This window comes from Aquarana catesbeiana, linkage group LG04, assembly GCF_042186555.1.
Source record: "Aquarana catesbeiana isolate 2022-GZ linkage group LG04, ASM4218655v1, whole genome shotgun sequence".
In the NCBI taxonomy this organism is placed as follows: domain Eukaryota; kingdom Metazoa; phylum Chordata; class Amphibia; order Anura; family Ranidae; genus Aquarana; species Aquarana catesbeiana.
The window spans coordinates 128,054,648-128,076,160 of NC_133327.1; the positions used below are offsets into that span (position 1 = coordinate 128,054,648).

At 44.9% G+C, this 21,513-nt stretch overlaps 1 protein-coding gene across 1 annotated transcript in view; it reads right to left on the reverse strand.

Moving 5' to 3' along the window:
- LOC141139453 (serotransferrin-like) overlaps positions 1 to 21,513 on the reverse strand; it is a 116,713-nt gene that overhangs the window by 43,040 nt on the left and 52,160 nt on the right. The window contains exons 8-10 of the mRNA XM_073625548.1: positions 13,458 to 13,611; positions 11,776 to 11,924; positions 4,132 to 4,225 (exon numbers count right to left, since the gene is read on the reverse strand). Coding sequence (XP_073481649.1) covers positions 4,132 to 4,225; positions 11,776 to 11,924; positions 13,458 to 13,611 — 397 coding nt within the window. The remainder of the gene's footprint in view (positions 1 to 4,131; positions 4,226 to 11,775; positions 11,925 to 13,457; positions 13,612 to 21,513) is intronic.

The following is a 21,513-nucleotide window of genomic DNA, read 5'->3' on the forward strand; positions in this document are numbered from 1 at the left end:
TAAAAAACGCAGAGGTGATCAAACACCACCAAAAGAAAACTCTATTTGTGGGAACAAAATGATAAAAACTTAGTTTGGGTGCAGTGCAGCATGACCGCTAGGGATGAGCTTCGTGTTCGAGTCGAACCCATGTTCGACTCGAACATCGGCTGTTCGCCCGTTCGCCGAATTTCGAACTTTATGGGCCGTTCGCGCTAAATTCGTGTGGCGCGTCACGGCCCATAATTCACTGCGGCATCGCAGTGCATTGCTGGCTGATGATTGGCCAAGCATGCACTATGACCCGCATGCTTGGCCAATCACAGCGCCGTCAGTAGAGAGAGCTGTAATTGGCCAAAGCCAGGGTGGCTTTGGCCAATTATGGCTCAGGGGATTTAGTACACACCCCACACTATATAAGGCCGCCTGCACGGCGGCCCTGTGTAGTGTGTGTTCCGGTGTGCTGAGAGATAGAGAGAGAGAGAGACAGTGTCATTTGATTTGAGTTAGATAGATTAGGCAGAACAGTCAGTCAGTTAGCTGCACTTACAGTGTATTGTGTATATATATGCATCCCAGGTGTTGCATATATATATATACACTGTATTCAGTTTAGCTAGATCCGTTCCTGTTATCTTCTATCTAGACTATTTACATTTAATGCAGTGCGTCCTGCTCACAGTGTTCAGCTAGATCCGTTCCTGCTATTTACATTTAGTGCAGTGCGTCCTGCTCACAGTGTTCAGCTAGATCCGTTCCTGCTATTTACATTTAGTGCAGTGCGTCCTGCTCACAGTGTTCAGCTAGATCCGTTCCTGCTATTTACATTTAGTGCAGTGCGTCCTGCTCACAGTGTTTAGCTAGATCCGTTCCTGCTATTTACATTTAGTGCAGTGCGTCCTGCTCACAGTGTTCAGCTAGAGCCGTTCCTGCTATTTACATTTAGTGCAGTGCGTCCTGCTCACAGTGTTCAGCTAGATCCGTTCCTGCTATTTACATTTAGTGCAGTGCGTCCTGCTCACAGTGTTCAGCTAGATCCGTTCCTGCTATTTACATTTAGTGCAGTGCGTCCTGCTCACAGTGTTCAGCTAGATCCGTTCCTGTTATCTTCTAGACTATTTACATTTAGTGCAGTGCGTCCTGCTCACAGTGTTCAGCTAGATCCGTTCCTGTTATCTTCCTACTGACAGGCAGGCTTGTCTGGTTACAGTATATAAAGCTACCTGAAGAAAATTACAGGTGTTCTATTTGATCCTATTAGTACCACGGTCAGGCAGCTAGACTATTTACATTTAGTGCAGTGCGTCCTGCTCACAGTGTTCAGCTAGATCCGTTCCTGTTATCTTCCTACTGACAGGCAGGCTTGTCTGGTTACAGTATATAAAGCTACCTGAAGAAAATTACAGGTGTTCTATTTGATCCTATTAGTACCACGGTCAGGCAGCTAGACTATTTACATTTAGTACAGTGCGTCCTGCTCACAGTGTTCAGCTAGATCCGTTCCTGCTATTTACATTTAGTGCAGTGCGTCCTGCTCACAGTGTTCAGCTAGATCCGTTCCTGCTATTTACATTTAGTGCAGTGCGTCCTGCTCACAGTGTTCAGCTAGATCCGTTACTGCAATTTACATTTAGTGCAGTGCGTCCTGCTCACAGTGTTCAGCTAGATCCGTTCCTGCTATTTACATTTAGTGCAGTGCGTCCTGCTCACAGTGTTCAGCTAGATCCGTTCCTGTTATCTTCCTACTGACAGGCAGGCTTGTCTGGTTACAGTATATAAAGCTACCTGAAGAAAATTACAGGTGTTCTATCCCAGCTTAGTGCAGCTACAGGCCATTAGTATGTCTGGAAGGCCAAGAAGGAGAGGCAGACAGTCACAAGCCAATAAGAGAGGGCAAGCAGGCTCTGTGTCTAGTGCTGGTCGTGGAGACGGTGCATCCTCATCAGCACGTGGCCATGGGACACGCTTGGCCTTTTTTTCGGCAGCTGGCCGTGTTGAGCCGCAACATGCGGAAGACTTGGTCGAGTGGATGACCAAGCCGTCCTCATCCTCCTCGTCTAACAGGGGCGTGTAATTACAATTTTTGATGCAATACTTTGCAGCAGGGCGCGTTCCAACTAGAGTGTCTGTGAGGGGTTGCAGTGTTGTGGCACCAGCACCAGTGCCTAAGGCCCAATTTTTCTGCCCCTGTCTAACAGGGGCGTGTAATTACAATTTTTGATGCAATACTTTGCAGCAGGGCTCGTTCCTGCGTTCCAACTAGAGTGTCTGTGAGGGGTTGCAGTGTTGTGGCACCAGTGCCTAAGGCCCAATTTTTCTGCCCCTGTCTAACAGGGGCGTGTAATTACAATTTTTGAAGCAATACTTTGCAGCAGGGCTCGTTCCTGCGTTCCAGCTAGAGTGTCTGTGAGGGGTTGCAGTGTTGTTGCACCAGCACCAGTGCCTAAGGCCTAATTTTTCAGCTCCTGTTCAACAGGGGCATGTAATTACAATTCTTGATCTAATATTTCACAGCAGGGCCCTGTGAGGGCTTACAGTGTTGTGGCCACAGCAACACCTAAGGCCCAAATTTCTGCTGAGTATATAGGGCAGGACCCTACTTTCAAACATCTAACTTACAAACGACTCCTACTTGCAAACGGAAGGAGACAACAGGAAGTGAGATGAAATCTACCCCTAGGAAGGGAAATTCTCTCCTGTAAGAGTTAATATGGGAAAACAATTTCTCCTTTCCACTGATGCTTTCCAATCCTTGTTCCACAAAAAAACCCAAATTTTCAAAAAACATTTTTCATTGGGACAAAAAAGTGAGGTGAAATCTTCTGAAGAGGAGGAAAGACAGCAAAACAAATGTCACAGGGGTGATAACCCTTCCCTATGTTTTCCAAAAAGCTTAGAAAAGATTTTTTGGCTGGAGCTAAACACGTTAAAAATGTTCAAAATTACAAAGAGATTCTACTTAACAACAAACCTACAGTCCCTGTCTTGTTTGCACCGCCTGTATACTGCTGTTCAGAGTATATAGGGCCTGGTGGCCCCACACCTTTCCTTATTTTAATTTGGGTGCGGGGTTCCCCTTAATATCCATACAAGACCCAAAGGGCCTGGTAATGGACTGGGGGGTACCCATGCCGTTTGTCTCACTGATTTTCATCCATATTGCCATGACCCGACATGACATTAAACCCGCAAGCAGTTTTAAATGAGATTTTTTCCTTTAAAAATGACATTTGGTGCAGGGACTGTTCTAAACATGGGAAACACGCGTCACTTTACAGGCATACTATAGACACCCCCCAGGTACAATATTTAAAGGAATATTTCACTTTTTTTTTTTTTACTTTAAGCATCATTAAAATCACTGCTCCCGAAAAAACGGCCGTTTTTAAAAGTTTTTTTTGCATTGATACATGTCCCCTGGGGTAGGACCCGGGTCCCCAAACCCTTTTTAGGACAATACCATGCAAATTAGCCTTTAAAATGAGCACTTTTGATTTCGAACGTTCGAGTCCCATAGACGTCAATGGGGTTCTAACGTTCGTGCGAACTTTCGGTCCGTTCGCAGGTTCTGGTGCGAACCGAACCGGGGGGTGTTCGGCTCATCCCTAATGACCGCGCAATTGTCATTTAAACTGCGACAGTGCTGAAAGCTGAAAATTGGTCTGGGCAGGAAGGTGTATAAATGCCCTGTATTGAAGTGGTTAAAAATGATTTTTTTTTTTTTCAAAAATATTTTGTTTTGCAAAAATGATTTTTTTTTCAAAAATGATTTTTTTTCAAAAATGATTTTTTTTTTTTTCAAAAATTTTTTTTTTTTTGTCAAAAATATTTTTTTTTTTTTTCAAAAATGATTTTGTAAAAAAAATTTTTATTTTTTTTTCATGGGGTGGTCATAATGTTTTGGCTGATCATGGGGTGGTCAAAATGTTTTGGCTGATCATGGGGTTGCCAGCTTTTGTCACCTCCCACCCAGTTTTGAACATTTCGTCATTTATTCCTATGGGACTGCAAAAACGACGATATTTTGTGAAATTTGGCTATAATAAGAATAATATATATATGAAATAACAGTAAGTGGTCTTGCTATGCAAAAACACTTAATTATCACTAACTATACTACTATGTTAGTGTTGTCATATCTTTTTGTCTTACCATCATAAATCTCTTGCATTGCTGGGACTAATCCACATACTCCTGCTGTATACAGATATCCACCATCAAGAGTAACAGCATCAGCTTCGCCTTTCTGCAAAATGTAATACACAAAAGCAAAACATCACACCAACAATACTGTCTTAATAAAATAGGGGAGCCAACCGAAGGTTTGGCATACGCACGTATGCACAGACAGACACGCAACACCCACTTACAAGCATAGGAAACTCCTGTAGTGGGCAGGAACATAAGAATAATAGCATATACTGTACATATCTACATCTTTAATTTTAGAGAGTGTTTAATATTATTTCAAAAAGATACAAATGGCAATAACATCATCCCTGTACTAAGAGCCCTTTCACACTGAGCCGCGCCGGGCATTAGCGGCAAAGCGCAGCTAGTTTTAGCAAGGCTTTACCATCGTTTTAGCGGCGCTTTTCGGCCGCTAGCGGGGTGCGTTTAACCCCCGCTAGTGACCGAAGAAATGGTTAAATGCGCTCGGAAAGCGCTGCTGCCGAATCGCTTTTCAGGTGCTTCGGCAGCGCTGCCTATTCATTTCAATGCACAGGAGCGGTGTATACACTGTTCCTTCACCGCCCTAAAGATGCTGCTTGTAGGACTTTTCCTAGCGTTTTGCAAGCACACCGCCCCAGTGTGAAAGCAATTGGGCTCTCACACTGGGGCTGCAGGGGAGGCGTTTTTCAGGTGCTTTACAGACACTATTTTTAGCCCAAAAGTGTCTGAAAAATGTCCCAGTGTGAAAGTGATTCAGCTCTGTACCCAGCAAATAGTGTAAAATGTTTTAGCCTTTTTTTACATGATTTACAATTTTACCTTAGGGTAATACATTTGCATTTTGCTTTTATTTTTATATTCATTTATATTAATTGTGTTTAATGACCATGAAAATATGGAAGAAAATAAGTCATGATCAAGGAAATTAAAATCCAAGTGGTACATAGTATGATAAGTGATTTAAATGTAAGTGTTGCTCTGAAGAGGAATTTAGGGACATTACCCTTACCCTGGAGAGCTGCTTTGCACACTTTAAAATGTGTGTGTGTTTTTTCTACTTAAAGCTGAAAACTATTTTGTGGTGATGTGTATGGTGACGATGTTAAACATTCAACATAAATGTGACAGTGGCTGTCAAAAGCAAGCTTCAGTGCAAATATATATTTACACATACATACACACACTCGCACATATAGTGTATTTAGCACCGTTGCACCTAAACTGATCATTTTCATTGACCAGTATGGGGATCTAAGTTTGGTGTTGGAACAAAAATGATGTTTCTTTTAGGTAGGTGGAAGCTTTACGTCTGGAGTAAAAGAGGTCATTCAGCTGCTTATTGTCTGTCTTCCCTGCCTCTACCTTTCTCAGCATTCCATAGTTGCATATAGTTACATAGTAGGTGAGGTTGAAAAAAGACACAAGTCCATCAAGTCCAACCTATGTGTGTGATTATGTGTCAGTATTACATTACATATCCCTGTATATTGCGGTCATTCAGGTGATTATCTAATAGTTTCTTGAAGCTATCAATGCTCCCCGCTGAGACCACCGCCTGTGGAAGGGAATTCCACATCCTTGCCGCTCTTACAGTAAAGAACCCTCTACGTAGTTTAAGGTTAAACCTCTTTTCTTCTAATTGTAATGAGTGGCCACGAGTCTTATTAAACTCTCTTCTGCGAAAAAGTTTTATCCCTATTGTGGGGTCACCAGTACAGTATTTGTAAATTGAAATCATATCCCCTCTCAAGCGTCTCTTCTCCAGAGAGAATAAGTTCAGTGCTCGCAACCTTTCCTCATAACTAAGATCCTCCAGACCCTTTATTAGCTTTGTTGCCCTTCTTTGTACTCGCTCCATTTCCAGTACGTCCCTCCTGAGGACTGGTGCCCAGAACTGGACAGCATACTCCAGGTGCGGCCGGACCAGAGTCTTGTAGAGCGGGAGAATTATTGTTTTATCTCTGCAGTTGATCCCCCTTTTAATGCATGCCAATATTCTGTTTGCTTTATTAGCAGCAGCTTGGCATTGCATGCCATTGCTGAGCCTATCATCCACTAGGACCCCCAAGTCCTTTTCCATCCTAGATTCCCCCAGAGGTTCTCCCCCCAGTGTATAGATTGCATTCATATTTTTGCCACCCAAATGCATTATTTTACATTTTTCTACATTGAACCTCATTTGCCATGTAGTCGCCCACCCCATTAATTTGTTCAGGTCTTTTTGCAAGATTTCCACATCCTGCGGAGAAGTTATTGCCCTGCTTAGCTTAGTATCGTCTGCAAATACAGAGATTGAACTGTTTATCCCATCCTCCAGGTCGTTTATGAACAAATTAAATAGGATTGGTCCCAGCACAGAACCCTGGGGGACCCCACTACCCACCCCTGACCATTCTGAGTACTCCCCATTTATCACCACCCTCTGAACACGCCCTTGTAGCCAGTTTTCAATCCATGTACTCACCCTATGGTCCATGCCAACACACCTTATTTTGTACAGTAAACGTTTATGGGGAACTGTGTCAAATGCTTTTGCAAAATCCAGATACACCACGTCTATGGGCCTTCCTTTATCTAGATGGCAACTCACCTCCTCATTGAAGGTTAATAGATTGGTTTGGCAAGAACGATTCTTCATGAATCCATGCTGATTACTGCTAAGGATATCATTCTTATTACTAAAATCTTGTATATAGTCCCTTATCATCCCCTCCAAGAGTTTACATACTATTGATGTTAGGCTAACTGGTCTGTAATTCCCAGGGATGTTTTTTGGGCCCTTTTTAAATATTGGTGCTACATTGGCTTTTCTCCAATCAGCTGGTACCATTCCAGTCAATAGACTGTCTGTAAAAATTAGGAACAACGGTCTGGCAATCACCTGACTGAGTTCCCTAAGTACCCTCGGATGCAAGCCATCTGGTCCCGGTGATTTATTAATGTTAAGTTTCTCAAGTCTAATTTTAATTCCGTCCTCTGTTAACCATGTAGGTGCTTCCTGTGTTGTGTCATGAGGATAAACACTGCAGTTTTGGTTACTGAAGCCCCCCGATTCACTCGTGAAGACTGAGGAGAAGAATAAATTCAATACCTCTGCCATCTCCCCATCCTTTGTAACCAGATGTCCTTCCTCATTCTTTATGGGGCCAATATGGTCTGTCCTCCCTTTTTTACTGTTAACATACTTAAAGAATTTCTTGGGATTTTTTTTGCTCTCCTCCGCTATGTGTCTTTCATGTTCTATCTTAGCCATCCTAATTGCACCCTTACATTTCTTATTGCATTCTTTATAAATTCTGAATGCTGTGGATGATCCCTCAACCTTGTATTTTTTGAAGGCCTTCTCCTTTGCTTTTATATGCATTTTTACATTGGAGTTAAGCCATCCAGGATGTTTGTTCGCTCTTTTAAATTTATTACCCAATGGGATACATTGGCTAATGCCCTTATTTAATATGCTCTTAAAGCAAACCCATCTCTCCTCTGTATTCTTTGTTCCTAATATTTTATCCCAATTTATGCCTTTTAGCAAGGTTTGTAGTTTAGGGAAGTTGGCTCTTTTGAAATTCAGTGTCTTTGTGTTCCCTTCATGTCTCCTATTTGTGTGATTTATACTGAAACTAATTGACCTGTGATCGCTGTTACCTAAATTGCCCCGTATTTCCACATCTGTTATCAGGTCTGTATTGTTGGTAATCAGTAGATCTAGTAATGTTTTATTTCTAGTTGGTGCGTCTACCATCTGACCCATAAAATTGTCCTGCAAGACATTAAGGAACTGGCGAGCCTTAAATGAATGCGCGGTTCCCTCCGCCCAGTCTATGTCTGGATAATTAAAATCCCCCATTATGATAACACTTCCCATCCTTGCTGCTAATCCAATTTGTGATAGGAGATCCGTCTCCACTTCCTCCCTCAGGTTAGGGGGCCTATAGCATACTCCCAGTATTATTTTCCCCTTAGCTTCATCCCTTTGGAGCTCTACCCATAAAGATTCCACCTCCTCCCTAGCCCCCTCAGTGATGTCATCTCTCACATTCACTTGTACATTATTCTTGATATATAGGCATACCCCTCCCCCTTTTTTACCCTCTCTATCCTTGCGGTATAGGGTATACCCTTGAATGTTTGCCAGCCAATCATGAGAGCTGTTGAACCAGGTCTCTGAAATTCCCACAAAATCCAAGTCCTCCTTGTACAACAGTATCTCTAGTTCACCCATCTTGTCCGCCAGGCTCCTGGCATTGGTGAACATGCCACATAGTTTAGACTGGTCGCATATTGTCCTCGTATTGGGTGTTTCAAGATTGCAACTTGGACTTGCTACTATACTCACCTTGTGTTTTTGCGCTTTGGTTAACCTACCACTAATGCCCCCAATACTACCCTCTGGAATATCTTCCGCGCTGGCTATCACTGTCTCTGGACCCTCCCCCCCATCGCCTAGTTTAAAAACCCCTCTAACATTTTGGCCATCTTCATTCCCAGCAGATCTGCACCCTCCTCATTTAGGTGCAGTCCGTCCCTTCTATAGTACCGGTTACCGACTGAGAAGTCGGCCCAGTCCTCCAGGAACCCAAACCCCTCCTTACTACACCAGCTCTTCAGCCACTTGTTTACTTCCCTAATCTCCCTCTGCCTCTCTGGTGTGGCTCGATGTACCGGTAGTATTCCTGAGAACACTACCTTGGAGGTCCTTTTCCTCAATTTAGCTCCTAAGTCCCTAAAATCGTTCTTTAGGACACTCCATCTGCCTCTGACTTTGTCATTGGTGTCAACGTGCACCATGACAGCCGGGTCTTCCCCAGCCCCTCCCAGTAATCTGTCCACAAGATCCGTGATGTGCCGAACCCGAGCGCCCGGTAGACAACATACTGTTCGGCGCTTCAGGTCTTGGTTACAGATTGCCCTCTCTGTCCTTCTAAGAATTGAGTCCCCTACCACCAGAATCTGTCTTTCCTTTCCCTTTGCTGCCCCCCCACTCTTACTGAAGGAGTTCTTCCCCTGGCAGCTAGGAGAGTCCCTCATCTCCAGCAGTGCTGGTCCCTGACTGGTTACACCAATGTCACTCAATGGAGCGTACTTATTGGGATGCTCCAGTCCTGGATCGGCCTCCCTGGCACTTCCCCCTCTACCCCTCCTAACTGTCACCCATCTACTCTTTGCTAGTGCCTGCACCTCTTTGTCTCCACCCGCCTCTGTGCTGGCCCCTGCCGGCACCTGCCGTGTACATTCCTGGCTCACCTTTAGTATGGAGGGACTTCTCAGTGCTGACAGTTGCTTCTCCAGATTCAGAACCTGGGCTTCCAGGGAAACAATGTGCTTACATTTTGCACAGCAGTATTCGCCCTCGATCGGATGATCAAGGAACGCATACATGCCTTCAATGCATTAACACCCTGGACTAAGTTCCTAATACATGACCAAACTGTGTGTGTGGCACACTACTGATAGCTTTTGCTTTTTTTTGTACTTAGCCTTTCACTGGCCAAACCAGATACTGTCATGTCACTGCATTATACCAATATACATACCTTACGCACATACAGTATAAACTCCTAGCTAAGATATCAATTTCCAAATACTGTTCAAGATTCCACTACCCTCTTAGACCCCAGGAGCAGTTTAAATGAAATTAGTATTTGAGAATGTTATTGCACATTCATGGCTGTAATGCTTACAGAAGAAGATAAAAGGGTGCTCTTAGGCAGCTTAAAGTGGAGTTCCACACAAAAATGGAACTTCCGCTTTTCGGAACCCTCCCCCCCCTCTGGTGTCACATTTGGCACCTTTCAGGGTGGAGGGGGGTGCAGATACCTGTCTAAGACAGGTATTTGCACCCACTTCCGGCATAGACTCCTTTTCCCGTCCCGACTGCGCTGTCTGCTGGGAACACACAGCTGCCAGGAGAGAGCGGGGACCACTAGGGACGCGCAGCGCGACTCGCGCATGCGCAGTAGGGAACCGGGAAGTGAAGCCTCAACGCTTCACTTCCTGATTCCCTCACCTAGGATGGCGGCGGCAGCTGCCGAGAACCGAGCGGGTTCTCGGCGTCCCCTGCCGACATCGCTGGACCCTGGGACAGGTAAGTGGCCATGTATTAAAAGTCAGCAGCTGCAGTATTTGTAGCTGCTAGCTTTTAATATTTTTTTTTTTTTTGGCGGTGTGGATGAACCCCCGCTTTAAAGAGAGTCCCGGAGCTAAGGACAGGAGAGAAATGGGCGCAGGGACGGCATGACAGTGCTGGACAGCACAGTTGCCGTTTTAAGAGCGGTGTTTCCCCTTTTAGAAAAGAGAAAGGGTCTGGGAGAAGGCGGCACTCAGAGCTGAAGAGAGGAAAGGAGAGAGGGAAATGACGTCAGTTTGAGAGCGGAGGAGGAAGCGATTCCCACCCACCCGCCCTGAGTTGATTAAAAAAGGGGGTAAGGGACAGGTCAGGGTGACCCGGCAGTGTTGGGTAGCTGGAGAAGGAGAAGATAGAGGTTACATGTATGGAACATGTGGTACCCATCCATGGGATGGGGGTTGTTTCTGGTACCCATCCATGGGATGGGGGTTGTTTCTGGTACCCATCCATGAAAGGATGGGGGTTGTTTCTGGTACCCATCCATGAAAGGATGGGGGTTGTTTCTGGTACCCATCCATGAAAGGATGGGGGTTGTTTCTGGTACCCATCCATGGGATAGGGATTGTTTCTGGCACTTTCAGGTTACGAGGGGTTAACCTGGAAGGGTTAAAAAGGGTAGGTCACTGCGAAGGTTGGGTACCGCCTCCGAGTCAGGGGTTTCTGACTGGAGGCCTGAAGTTTAAAAGAAGTTGTTTGCAGTGACCAGTGGTATGTTGTTTCCCTTTATGACACTAAAAAGTATATTAAAGTTTAATGGTTATTTATGAAGATGTTATTTATTTAATTTTATAAGTTGTTAATAAAAAGGCCGTCAAGGCCATTTACTCCAAAACCTGGTCAAGTCATTTGTGAAGGATTTGGAGGGGGGGGGGGAGTTTTGGGGATAAAAGGTGTGATCAGGATACTGGGCTTAAGTCCTACAAATGTCATGGAGAACTCCATACATGACAAAATTGCCACTAAGTCGGCATAATGCCATAGGGACTTGGAATTACTCTGAGCTGACAAATCCTTTTTGTTAAGGGTTAGGGGTACCTATTTCCTCCCTATATTCCTATTTTACTGGGATTTTCAATTTTCCTATTCTGACCTTTTATATTTACTATTTATCCATTTTTGAACCCCTATCCTAGCAAGTCTACATAAGCTCCACTTTACTAATGTTCACTTATTTCACTTTTATCTTTGTTGTCCCTTCCCCAAAACAAAGCAAATCTAACATGTTTGACAGTTTTTGCAGTTTCACCAGAAATTACAAATGTTTTGAGTGTACACTGTGCTCCAGTGTATCAACACACAAATCAGTAACAATATGGCCATCTTTGATCGTATTCTGTGTTGAAATACTGGACTGGACAGTTTCATAGAATAGTAAAGTAGGAAATTGTAGTAAATAAGCAGCAGGGAATGCCTCAAGGGTCTGGTAATTGAAATGGGCCTATTCCAGCATAAATCCCAACTTGTGTTCTTATTCATTCTAGAAATGTCTCACTCACCAGAACTTTTGTAATGCATTCTTCTGCGTCGGAAGCCTTAATGCATTCAATGCTTCCTTCACTTGCAACACTCCAATTGTCACATTTATCCTTCTCCTCTGTGCTCTGTGTACACCAGCGGATTGATTTCTCTGATGGAGGCTCCAACTCTGCATTAAAAGTGATGGAAATTGTATTTAGAGTTCAATAACACTTGTCACTGCTAGGAATCTGCAGCTTAGGTCCTTGACTAGTGTTTTACGAATGGTGCCGTACACATGACAGGGATGCTTTCTAAACACGTAAAAATTTGCACATTTTGAAATGTAGAGATGAGAAAACATCCTTAAAGTGTTACTAAACCCACAACAGTAAAATCAGCATGGTTGTTATACTCACTGTGGAACCTAAGGGGTTAATCCTCTGCATTGTGTAAAAATTTGAGCTGAGCACATATATCTGCAGTGTTTTGTTATCTCCCTTCGAAGCACTATGTCCCGTAGCTGTCTCCTGCCCCGTTCTTCTGTTATTACCATGAGAACTCCTGACAAGTTCTCTATCACATGTGATAAAAGCAGGTGGAGTTTTGTGTTGGGGAGGATGTTAGAAATAGATTAGCAGAGTCCTGAACTATTCAACAAACAGAGCTGAAAGTCTCTACCTATGAGGAGAGGGGGTGTGTGCCTTTCCTCCAATCAGCTGTCTTTGATGTATGTCCAGGCTTCATTGCAGTCCTAACCAGAAAGACACAATCTCCTAACATGATGTGCACTTTATAAAAGGTATATAAAAGGTATATAAAGATGAAGACAGCAGATATACATGTAAAACTTATGTAGGGAGATTTGTTTCATCTGTGTTTCATCTGAGGCTGTTCACTTCACTGGGTATATGTGAGGGTTTACATCCACTTTAAGACAGTGCATCTTAAAGAGGAAGTAAACCCTGATGGGTTTACTTCTTCTTTGTTTCCCTGCAAAGGTAAAGCATAATGGGCTACTATGCATCGCATAGTAGCCCATTATGTGTCATTTACCTGACACAGGAGCCTGCGATGTCACCGCTGTCCCCTCTTCCACGAAGCGTCCATCTTCCTTCCGGGTATGTGAGTGGCCAGAGCAGCGATGATGTCACTCTGGCGCAAGCACGTGGGAGCCGTCAGTGATGGCATGTTAGCCTTCACTAACGGCATGCTCAGTGCGCTTGCGCCGTTGTCTACGGTGCTCCTTTTTAGGAAAATATCTCCTTAACCGTGTAGGTTAAGGAGATATTTCTTGCACCTACAGGTAAGCCTTAATCTAGGCTTACCTGTAGGTTAAAGCTTAAAGCTGTGGGTTAAAGTGTAAGGGTTTACAACCACTTTAACAAGTGATAACACACTGCATTAATGCATGTTCTCTAATGCAAAGCATAGTGTGGCCTCAAACTTATGGCAGCAATAGCAACTGGTCACATCTTAAAGCCAAAGACAGCATTTAGATATAAGGAATGTTTCAGGAATTAAAAAAATGCAATCTACAGAAATATCAATTTCAGGGCAGACTGATCCCTTTAGGCTTTATTTTATATAAATTTTGGGTAATTGGTTCATGAATTAATATTTACTTGTATCCCCAATATAGTTTTTTTTTATCTTTTGGTTCTGTTTTTTTGTTGTTAACAGAGAATATGTAAATTATAAATGAGACATGTGGGCCACGTACCATTACTCAGGGCTTTATTAGCGCTTGTGAATGCTGATCCCAAAAACAGGAAAGTGTCCATTTTCTTGGGAAGAGTAATGACGCCAGTTGCAGAGTCTTTGAACATCAGATCATGTCCATGAGGAGAACTGAACAATTTGCATTCAGTTTTTTTCTAGAATAAACAGAAATGGACAGTAGTTTTGGTTACCGTACACATACATATGTTAAGGCTAATCCTGTCAGCCATTTTGAAGCCTAAAAAGTAAAAGTCAATACCTGTAACCAGGGGCATTGCTAGGTCTGCAAAAGATCTGTGGCTAGAGCCCATAGCAGCGGTCACCAACCTTTTCGCATGCCTGCGGGGGGGGGTGGGGGGGGGGGGTGGTAGACCGGTGGTAAGCAATTTTTCACGGGCAGTGGCTGGTGTTGGCGCTTCAACCATCATGGCAGCATGGTTGATATGATGTCAGAGTGATTGAAGTGCATTATTTCTATTGTTACATTCTAATATATAATGAAGTGGTTCAACTCGCCATACTGCAGAATCAGTGGGAGCCCTGGGTGTGTCACTTGCCACATCTCCTGCCACTAGATGCAGCGTGTCACTTGCCACCGCAGCCTGTCACCAGATGCAGCTTGTTACTTCCCACTTTCACCTGGCAGCAGATGTGGATTGTCACTTGCCACGTCACCTACCACCATTTGCAGATTGTCACTTGCCACATCTCCTGCCATCAATTGCAGATTGTCACTTGCCACATCTCTTGCCACCATTTGCAGATTGTCACTTGCTACGTCTCCTGGCTCCATTTGCAGATTGTCACATCTCCTGCCACCATTTGCAGATTGTCACTTGCCACATCACCGGCCACCAGATGTGGGTTGTCACTTGCCAACTGATGTGGATTGTCACTTGCCATGCCAGCCAGTGCCACCAAATGTGCATTGATGCTGCATTGGTGGCAGGCTGACAGCACTGGTCCATTTAGTGAGAGCGGTGATGTGGGGCAGGCAGTGAGAGATGTCATCTTGCTACCCTCCGCCGCACCTTCGACATTGAAGCAAGGGGGTCTGGCTGCAAAGTCGAGCTCCACGATGACAGGAACCACGTGACCTCCACTCCACAATGCTGTGAAGAGCGGAAGAGCACTTATGTGTGGCGGGCAGTGAGAGATGATGTTATCTCTCTGCTGCTCACAACACCTCGCTCCCAAATTGAAGAGGCCCGGCTGTGAAGAGCGCTGATATGGAGCGGGCAGAGAGAGATGTCATCTCTGCTAGTATGCCCGCTCACTTCTCTCCTCTGCCTCTCTCATGCAGCCAGCCCACCCGCCGCAGCAGCCGCAGCCCATTGGTTAGGCAGGGACCTTGCAGCAAGACACTCGGGGCTATGGGCCCCAGATTCGGGGCTATAGCCCCAATAGCCCCCCCCCCAGCAACGCCCCTGCCTGTAACAATCCAGCCATGACTGACCTGGATCACAGCTTGTGGACAACTAGTTCTTCCTTCTCTCCTGGAGTTTATAGGAGATTTAGAGTTGCTGAATTTTGTTCTCCACAGCCAATTTATGAACTATGCAGTACACTGCAGCTGTGCTGCGTCCTCCATACTTGGACTTCTTAAAAGATTTTAGAGTGAAGCCAGGGCTTCCAGCCTTTGCATGTTTAGCCTGACTTCCATATACTATGGATTACTCTGTAGATTATCTGGGAATCTTCTGATAATCTAATCTGGACCAGTGCTTGTCTGCACTGGTCCAGATTAATTGCTTATGATCTCTACTATTGTTAATTATTTGCTCTGACCACCCGTCTGAGATTTCTCTATCCATTGCTTCAGCATCTGCCTTGCCTATATTGGTATGTTACCAGCTCAAAATCTGCACAATCAGTGGTTCTGGTGAAGATCTGACACATCGGGGCTGGGCAAGAGTCCTGTACCGCCTTGTGGTAACATGAACTGCATAGCTCCCAACTGTCCCTGATTTCGAGGGACTGTCCCTGATTTGGAACAAAGTCCCTCTGTCCCTCATTTCCTCCTCGGGTAGCAGGTCCCGCGGACTCGATTGCCGCGGGGATACCCACGATCGTCTCACGGAGAGGAAGACTGGGGAGATGCTAAGGTAAACAAGCATCTCCCCGTTCTGCCTAGTGACAGTGTCACTGATTTCTGCTCCCTGTCATCGGGAGCAGAGATCAGTGTGTGTCACAGCTAGCCCATCCCCCCTACAGTTAGAACACATCCCTAGGACACATTTAACCCCTACAGCGCCACCTAGATTGTCGCCAAAATTGTCTGATGTGTCTGCCATAATGTCGCAGTCACAATAAAAATTGCTGATCGCCGCCACTACTAGTAAAAAAAAAAAAATAATAAAAATGCCATAAAACAATCCCCTATATTGTAATTGCTATAACTTTTGCGCAAACCAATCAATAAACGCTTATTGCGATTTTTTTTACCAAAAATATATAGAAGAATACATATCGGCCTAAACTGAGGAAAAAAAATGTTTTTTTTATATATTTTTGGGGGATTTTTATTATAGCAAAAAGCAAAAAATAATGCGTTTTTTTTTAAATTGTCGCTCTTTTTTTGTTTATAGCGCAAAAAATAAAAACCACAGAGGTGATCAAATACCACCAAAAGAAAGCTCTATATTAAAGCCATATTAAACCCAAAAGCAAACAATTATGTTTCAGCTTACCAGTTCTTAGATGTGATGGCTGCATTAGTTTTCTTTTTTTAGGCTTTCTTTCCCTTATTTTCATCAAATGATCCAGCCAGTAAGTCTGTTATTTTTTTCAACAGAACACGCTCTCTTGCAGTAAGAGAGATAAGACAAACTATTTAATTTTAATTTATCTGAAGTTTGGCTTCAATTTGTTAGTGTATTTGTAGCTAAATTTGTTAGTCTATCTAACACTCACTCCCCTCAGACTGACAATTCTGCTTTCCAAACGTGCTTTCTATGCTCCTTCATCCAGAGTGACGGAACTCTAATACAGGAGGTGTGTTACTGGCCAGATCACCAGCTGAAAACAGAGAGAATAGCCTGAAAAATAAAAACTAACACAGCCACCATGTTTAATCATTGGTAAGCTGCAATATATTGCATTAGTGGTCTTGGGTTTAATACCGCTTTAACTTTTAGACATCAGGGAAACCAGACCTTTATTAATGTAGTGAAACTAAGCATTAGGTTGGAGATTGTGGTACCAACAAGTGGGTCATCAGTATCAGGAACAAACAACACCGTCAGGTGTTCCAGGGACACATAGCATGCACATACCAAGAATTACACCCCAAAATACATTATGCTGAGCAAAGGGTAAACAAAAGATTACCTATGGTTTTAGTAGCACAGTTGTCCACAGGAGGATAGCACTGGTCCAGGCAGCAGGCAGGGACTTGGTCAGCAACAGCGAAGACAATTTTTCAGGCAGCAGGCAGGAATACTGTCCATAGTCAGTACAGGCAGCAGGCAGGGATACTGTCCATAGGTCAGTGCAGTGCAGGGTCAGTGAAGGCAGAGATTGTCAACAGTGCCAAAATATTGGTCTTGGTAGTAGGCAGGAACATGGTCCATGTGCTGTGGTCAGTGCGACAAACAGAGGCATGACGGCAGTAAGTCCTACAGGCAGCAGGCAGAAGTAGGGCCTCGTTCAGGACAGAATGGGGATAGGGGTAGAGGCTTCTCCCACCCAAATCTCTTTGAAGCCTCCGAGTCTCCAGACCCTAATCTAGGAATGAGAAAACAAAGAAAATTGTTTTCTTCATCCAGAAAAACTATTCTGGAGCCCCTCACATATGTGAGACCCCTGTGTTGAATCCCATTATTCCAGTTGCAGGGTACAAGATCAGTCCAGGCAGGCAAGAGGCATGGTCAAACAGTCCAAGGTCAGTTCCAGATCAGGCAGAGGTATATACAGAATTGTTAGGCAGAAGCATGGTCGAATAACAGTCCAGGGTCAGTTCCGGATCAGGCAGAGGTATGTACAGAATTGTTAGGCAGAAGCATGGTCGAATAACAGTTCAGGGTCAGTTCCAGATCAGGCAGTGGTATGTACAAAATCAGCAGGCAGAAGCATGGTCGAATAACAAGCCAGGGTCAGTTACAGAGCAGGCAGTGGCATAAGGGGTGTGAAGGCAGGAACTGAGAATTACGTTTACCATACTTCACTAATAATTTAGTGAAGTATGGTAACGGCGGAAACATTCACCTATGCAGAGGCCTGGTTGGGAAGGACATTGTGCACAATAATAAGATGTGTCTCTTCTGACTCCTGCTCTGGTACACACCTTACATCTTTTTTGGCGTCTTTGGCCTGTTGGTTTGGGAGGGAGTTTATCTGGAAAGTGGCGTTCGGAGAGTCGACTAACAACATCTAATCGGATGTTTTCTGGTGGGCCGTTCGGGAATATAAAGGCAGTGTAAATTTTCTCCTGGTAGCCAAGAAAGGGTTGGGGGTTTTGGGTGCGGTAAATGATATAGGAATTGAATATGGCCAATTGAAAAAAATAAATTGCTACTTTTTTGTACCAATGGTATGTCCGTCTTGTGGCAAGGTATGGTTCCAACATTTGATCGTTGAAGTCGACTCCCCCCATAAACAAATTGTATTCATGGATGCATGTTGGTTTTCGGATGGGGCCATTCCTTCTGGGGATTTCCACATAGGTGTTATTGTGGATGGAAGACAACATGCACACATCCCTTCTGTCCCTCCACTTCACTGCCAGAATCTCTTTGGTATGCAGACTTGCCGTTTCTCCTTTTCTCAACTTCTTATTAACAAGACTTTGAGGAAAGCCCTTACGATTCTTTTTTATCGTGCCACATGCTGGTGTCTTCTTCTGGTGAAGGTTGTGGAACAGGGGCAGAGAAGTGTAGACGTTGTCTACATACAGGTGGTAACCTTTCTCCAGTAGGTGGTATATGAGGTTCCAAACAACTTTCCTGCTGGTTCCCAAGGAGTCCGGGCAATTAGGGGGCTGCAGCTGGGTGTCCTTTCCTTCGTACACTATGAAGGCATATGTGTACCCTGTGGCTCGGTCACATAGTTTGTACACCTTCACCCCATAGCAGGCCCTTTTGCTGGGGATAAATTGCTTAATTTTAAGCCTGCCACTAAATTTAATAAGGGACTCATCCACACATATGTTTTGGTCCGGGGTGAACAGCTGGGGGAATACTTCAGAAAAATAATTTAATATCAGCCGAATTTTGTAAAGCCTGTCATAATTTGGGTCATTTCGGGGAGGGCACTGGATATTGTCACTGAAATGTAGGAACCTCATTATCATCAGACACCTGGTTCTGGGCATTACCGCGGAGAAGAGTGGCATGTGGTGGAGGAGGTGGGTTGACCAATAGGAACGTAATTCATTTTTTTTGGTGAGTCCCATATTAAATGTGAGGCCCAAAAAAACCTTGAACTCCTCCACTGTTAGGTCTCTCCACTCGTAGGGACAGGCATAATATGATGTGGGATTTTGCAAAATAAATTGCTGTGCATACAGGATGCACTGGGCCACAATTGACGCCAACATGTCCTCCGTAAAAATTAAATGAAAAAAATGAATTGGGGTAAAATTCTCTGTGTCCACCTGGACTCCTGGCTGGGCAGTGAAAGGGGGAACACTAGCTTCTCCTGAATTAGGAGGAAGCCACAAGGGGTTCTGAAGGGCATAGGGAAGGCTGGCATGGGACCTAACCCTTTGGGGCTGAGGTGACACCCCACTGGTACTTCTTGGCCTTTCTTGCCGAGGTACTGCAGTGCTGGTGGATGGCACTGCAGTGCTGGTGGATGGCACTGCGGTGCTAGTGGATGCCACTGCGGTGCTGGTGGATGCCACTGCCTCCTCACCAGAACGCCTTCGTTTGGTGGGCTGAATTTCTTCCTCCACTGAGTCTGTTAGTGTTCCACTACTGAGGACTGGCTCGTAATTTATGTCAGATTCAGAATCCGAATTGGAAAGGAAATCCGTAAAAGAGAGCTCCCCGTTGCTCTCGTCGGCCGTGGAAAGAATTTGGTATGCCTCCTCGGCGCAAAAGCTTTTTTTGGACATGGCTGCTGGTGGTTATGAGATTGCACAAGTGTGCACTGATGAGGTGGCACAGATGGGCACTGATCGCACAGATGGGCACTGATGAGGTGGCACAGATGGGCACTGATGAGGCGGCACAGATGGGCACTGATGAGGTGGCACAGATGGGCACTGAGGCAGCACAGATGGGCACTGAGGAAGCAGCACATATGTGCACTGATTGATTGCACAGATGTGCACTAATGAGGCGGAACAGGTGGGCACAGATATGCACTGATGTGGCACTGGTGAGGTGGCACAGATGGGCACTGATGAGACGGCACAGATGGGAACTGATGAGGCAGCACAGATGGGCACTGTTGAGGCAGCACAGATGGGCACTGATGAGGCGGCACAGATGTGCACTGATTGACTGCACAGATGTGCACTGATGAGGCGGCACAGATGGGCAATGATTGGTACAGATGTGCACTGTTGAGGTGGCACAGATGGGCACTGTTGAAGTGGCACAAATGGACACTGTTGAGGTGGAACAAATGGGCACTGATGAGGCGGCACAGATGGGCACTGATGAGGCGGCACAGATGGGCACTGATGAGGCGCACAGATGGGCACTGATTGGTACAGATGGGCCCTGATGAGGTGGCACAGATGGGCACTGATGAGATGGCACAGATGGGCACTGATGAGGTGGCACAGATGGGCACTGATGAAGTGGCACAGATGCACACTGATTGCAGAGATGCGCACTGATTGCAGATGGGCACAGATGGGCACAGACGGGCACAGATGGGCACAGATGGCACTGATGGCACAGATAGGCACAGATGATGCACTGATGATACAAGTGGGCACTGATGCGCACAGGTGGACACAGATGGCACTAGATAGATGTCACTGTGGGCACTGTTGGGCACTTTTTCGGCACACTTTGTGTTTTAGACTGACAATTTTACTCACACACTGTTCACAGAAGCTCTCTCTCCTCACACGCTGTCTCTGTGTGAGGAGAGAGAGCCGGCAATGAGAGATAATCTCAATTGTTTACATTTGAGATCATCTCTCGTTGGCACCGCCGATCGCGCTGTAAACGGCCGCTGTAATTGGCCATTTACAGCGATCTGTGATCGGCTGTGCCCAAGGGACACTGCCAACACAAATTTTCCCCGAGGCGCGCTTATGAGAGCGTGCTGGGAACGAGGTAAGGGGACGACTTCAATAGACGTAGTCCTGACAAATTAGATCCGTGCTGTTGCCATCATTTGGCAATAGCGCGGATATGAGGAGGTTAAAGGGTAACTCCATTTTCATGGGAAAAACAATATAAAAAGAAAAAAAATATAGCATATAAAGTATACCTGCTATAAAAGCCATATTGTAATTGAATGTCATTAAAATTAACTACCTTTCCTTTTTAATCTACAGTGCTATCATTTCCTGTAAAATTCTATACAATATGGCAGCCAGGGGAGTCATGTACACAGTTGATGTATGGATTGCCTCCAAAAATGTAATTTCCTGCTTGGCTCACTGATTTCCCCAGAAATTGTCATTTATGGTGAGATACCCCAATGGGTTAATCACTTCTAAAGGGATTCAGACCCTGCAATGTTTCTCATTAGAACACTGCAAGTGCATCAACTGATTGAAAAAGTCACTCATAGGGCAGGAGGCGGAGCCTAGCGGAGCAGACATGCATTGTCAGAGCTCCACACCGCTGAGGAGAGAAGAGAAGGAAAAGTGGAGCCTGCAGGCTCAAAAGGTATCCATTTGAACCTTTTTGCCCCAGGGAACAAACTGTGAAAGTTTGGGCAGGAAATATGGTACTGGGAGGAAACCGTGGCAGAAATAAAAATCACCTCACAAAGAGCTCACAGGCACTCACTGCAGCTGAAGCAGCTCCAGTCACCTCACAAGATACAGCATCAGGGCGCTCTCACAGACAGAAAATGTCACAGCAAGACTCTCCATTTGAGTCAGATACAGAACAAATCCTCTCACAAACTTCTTCACAAGCCTCCTC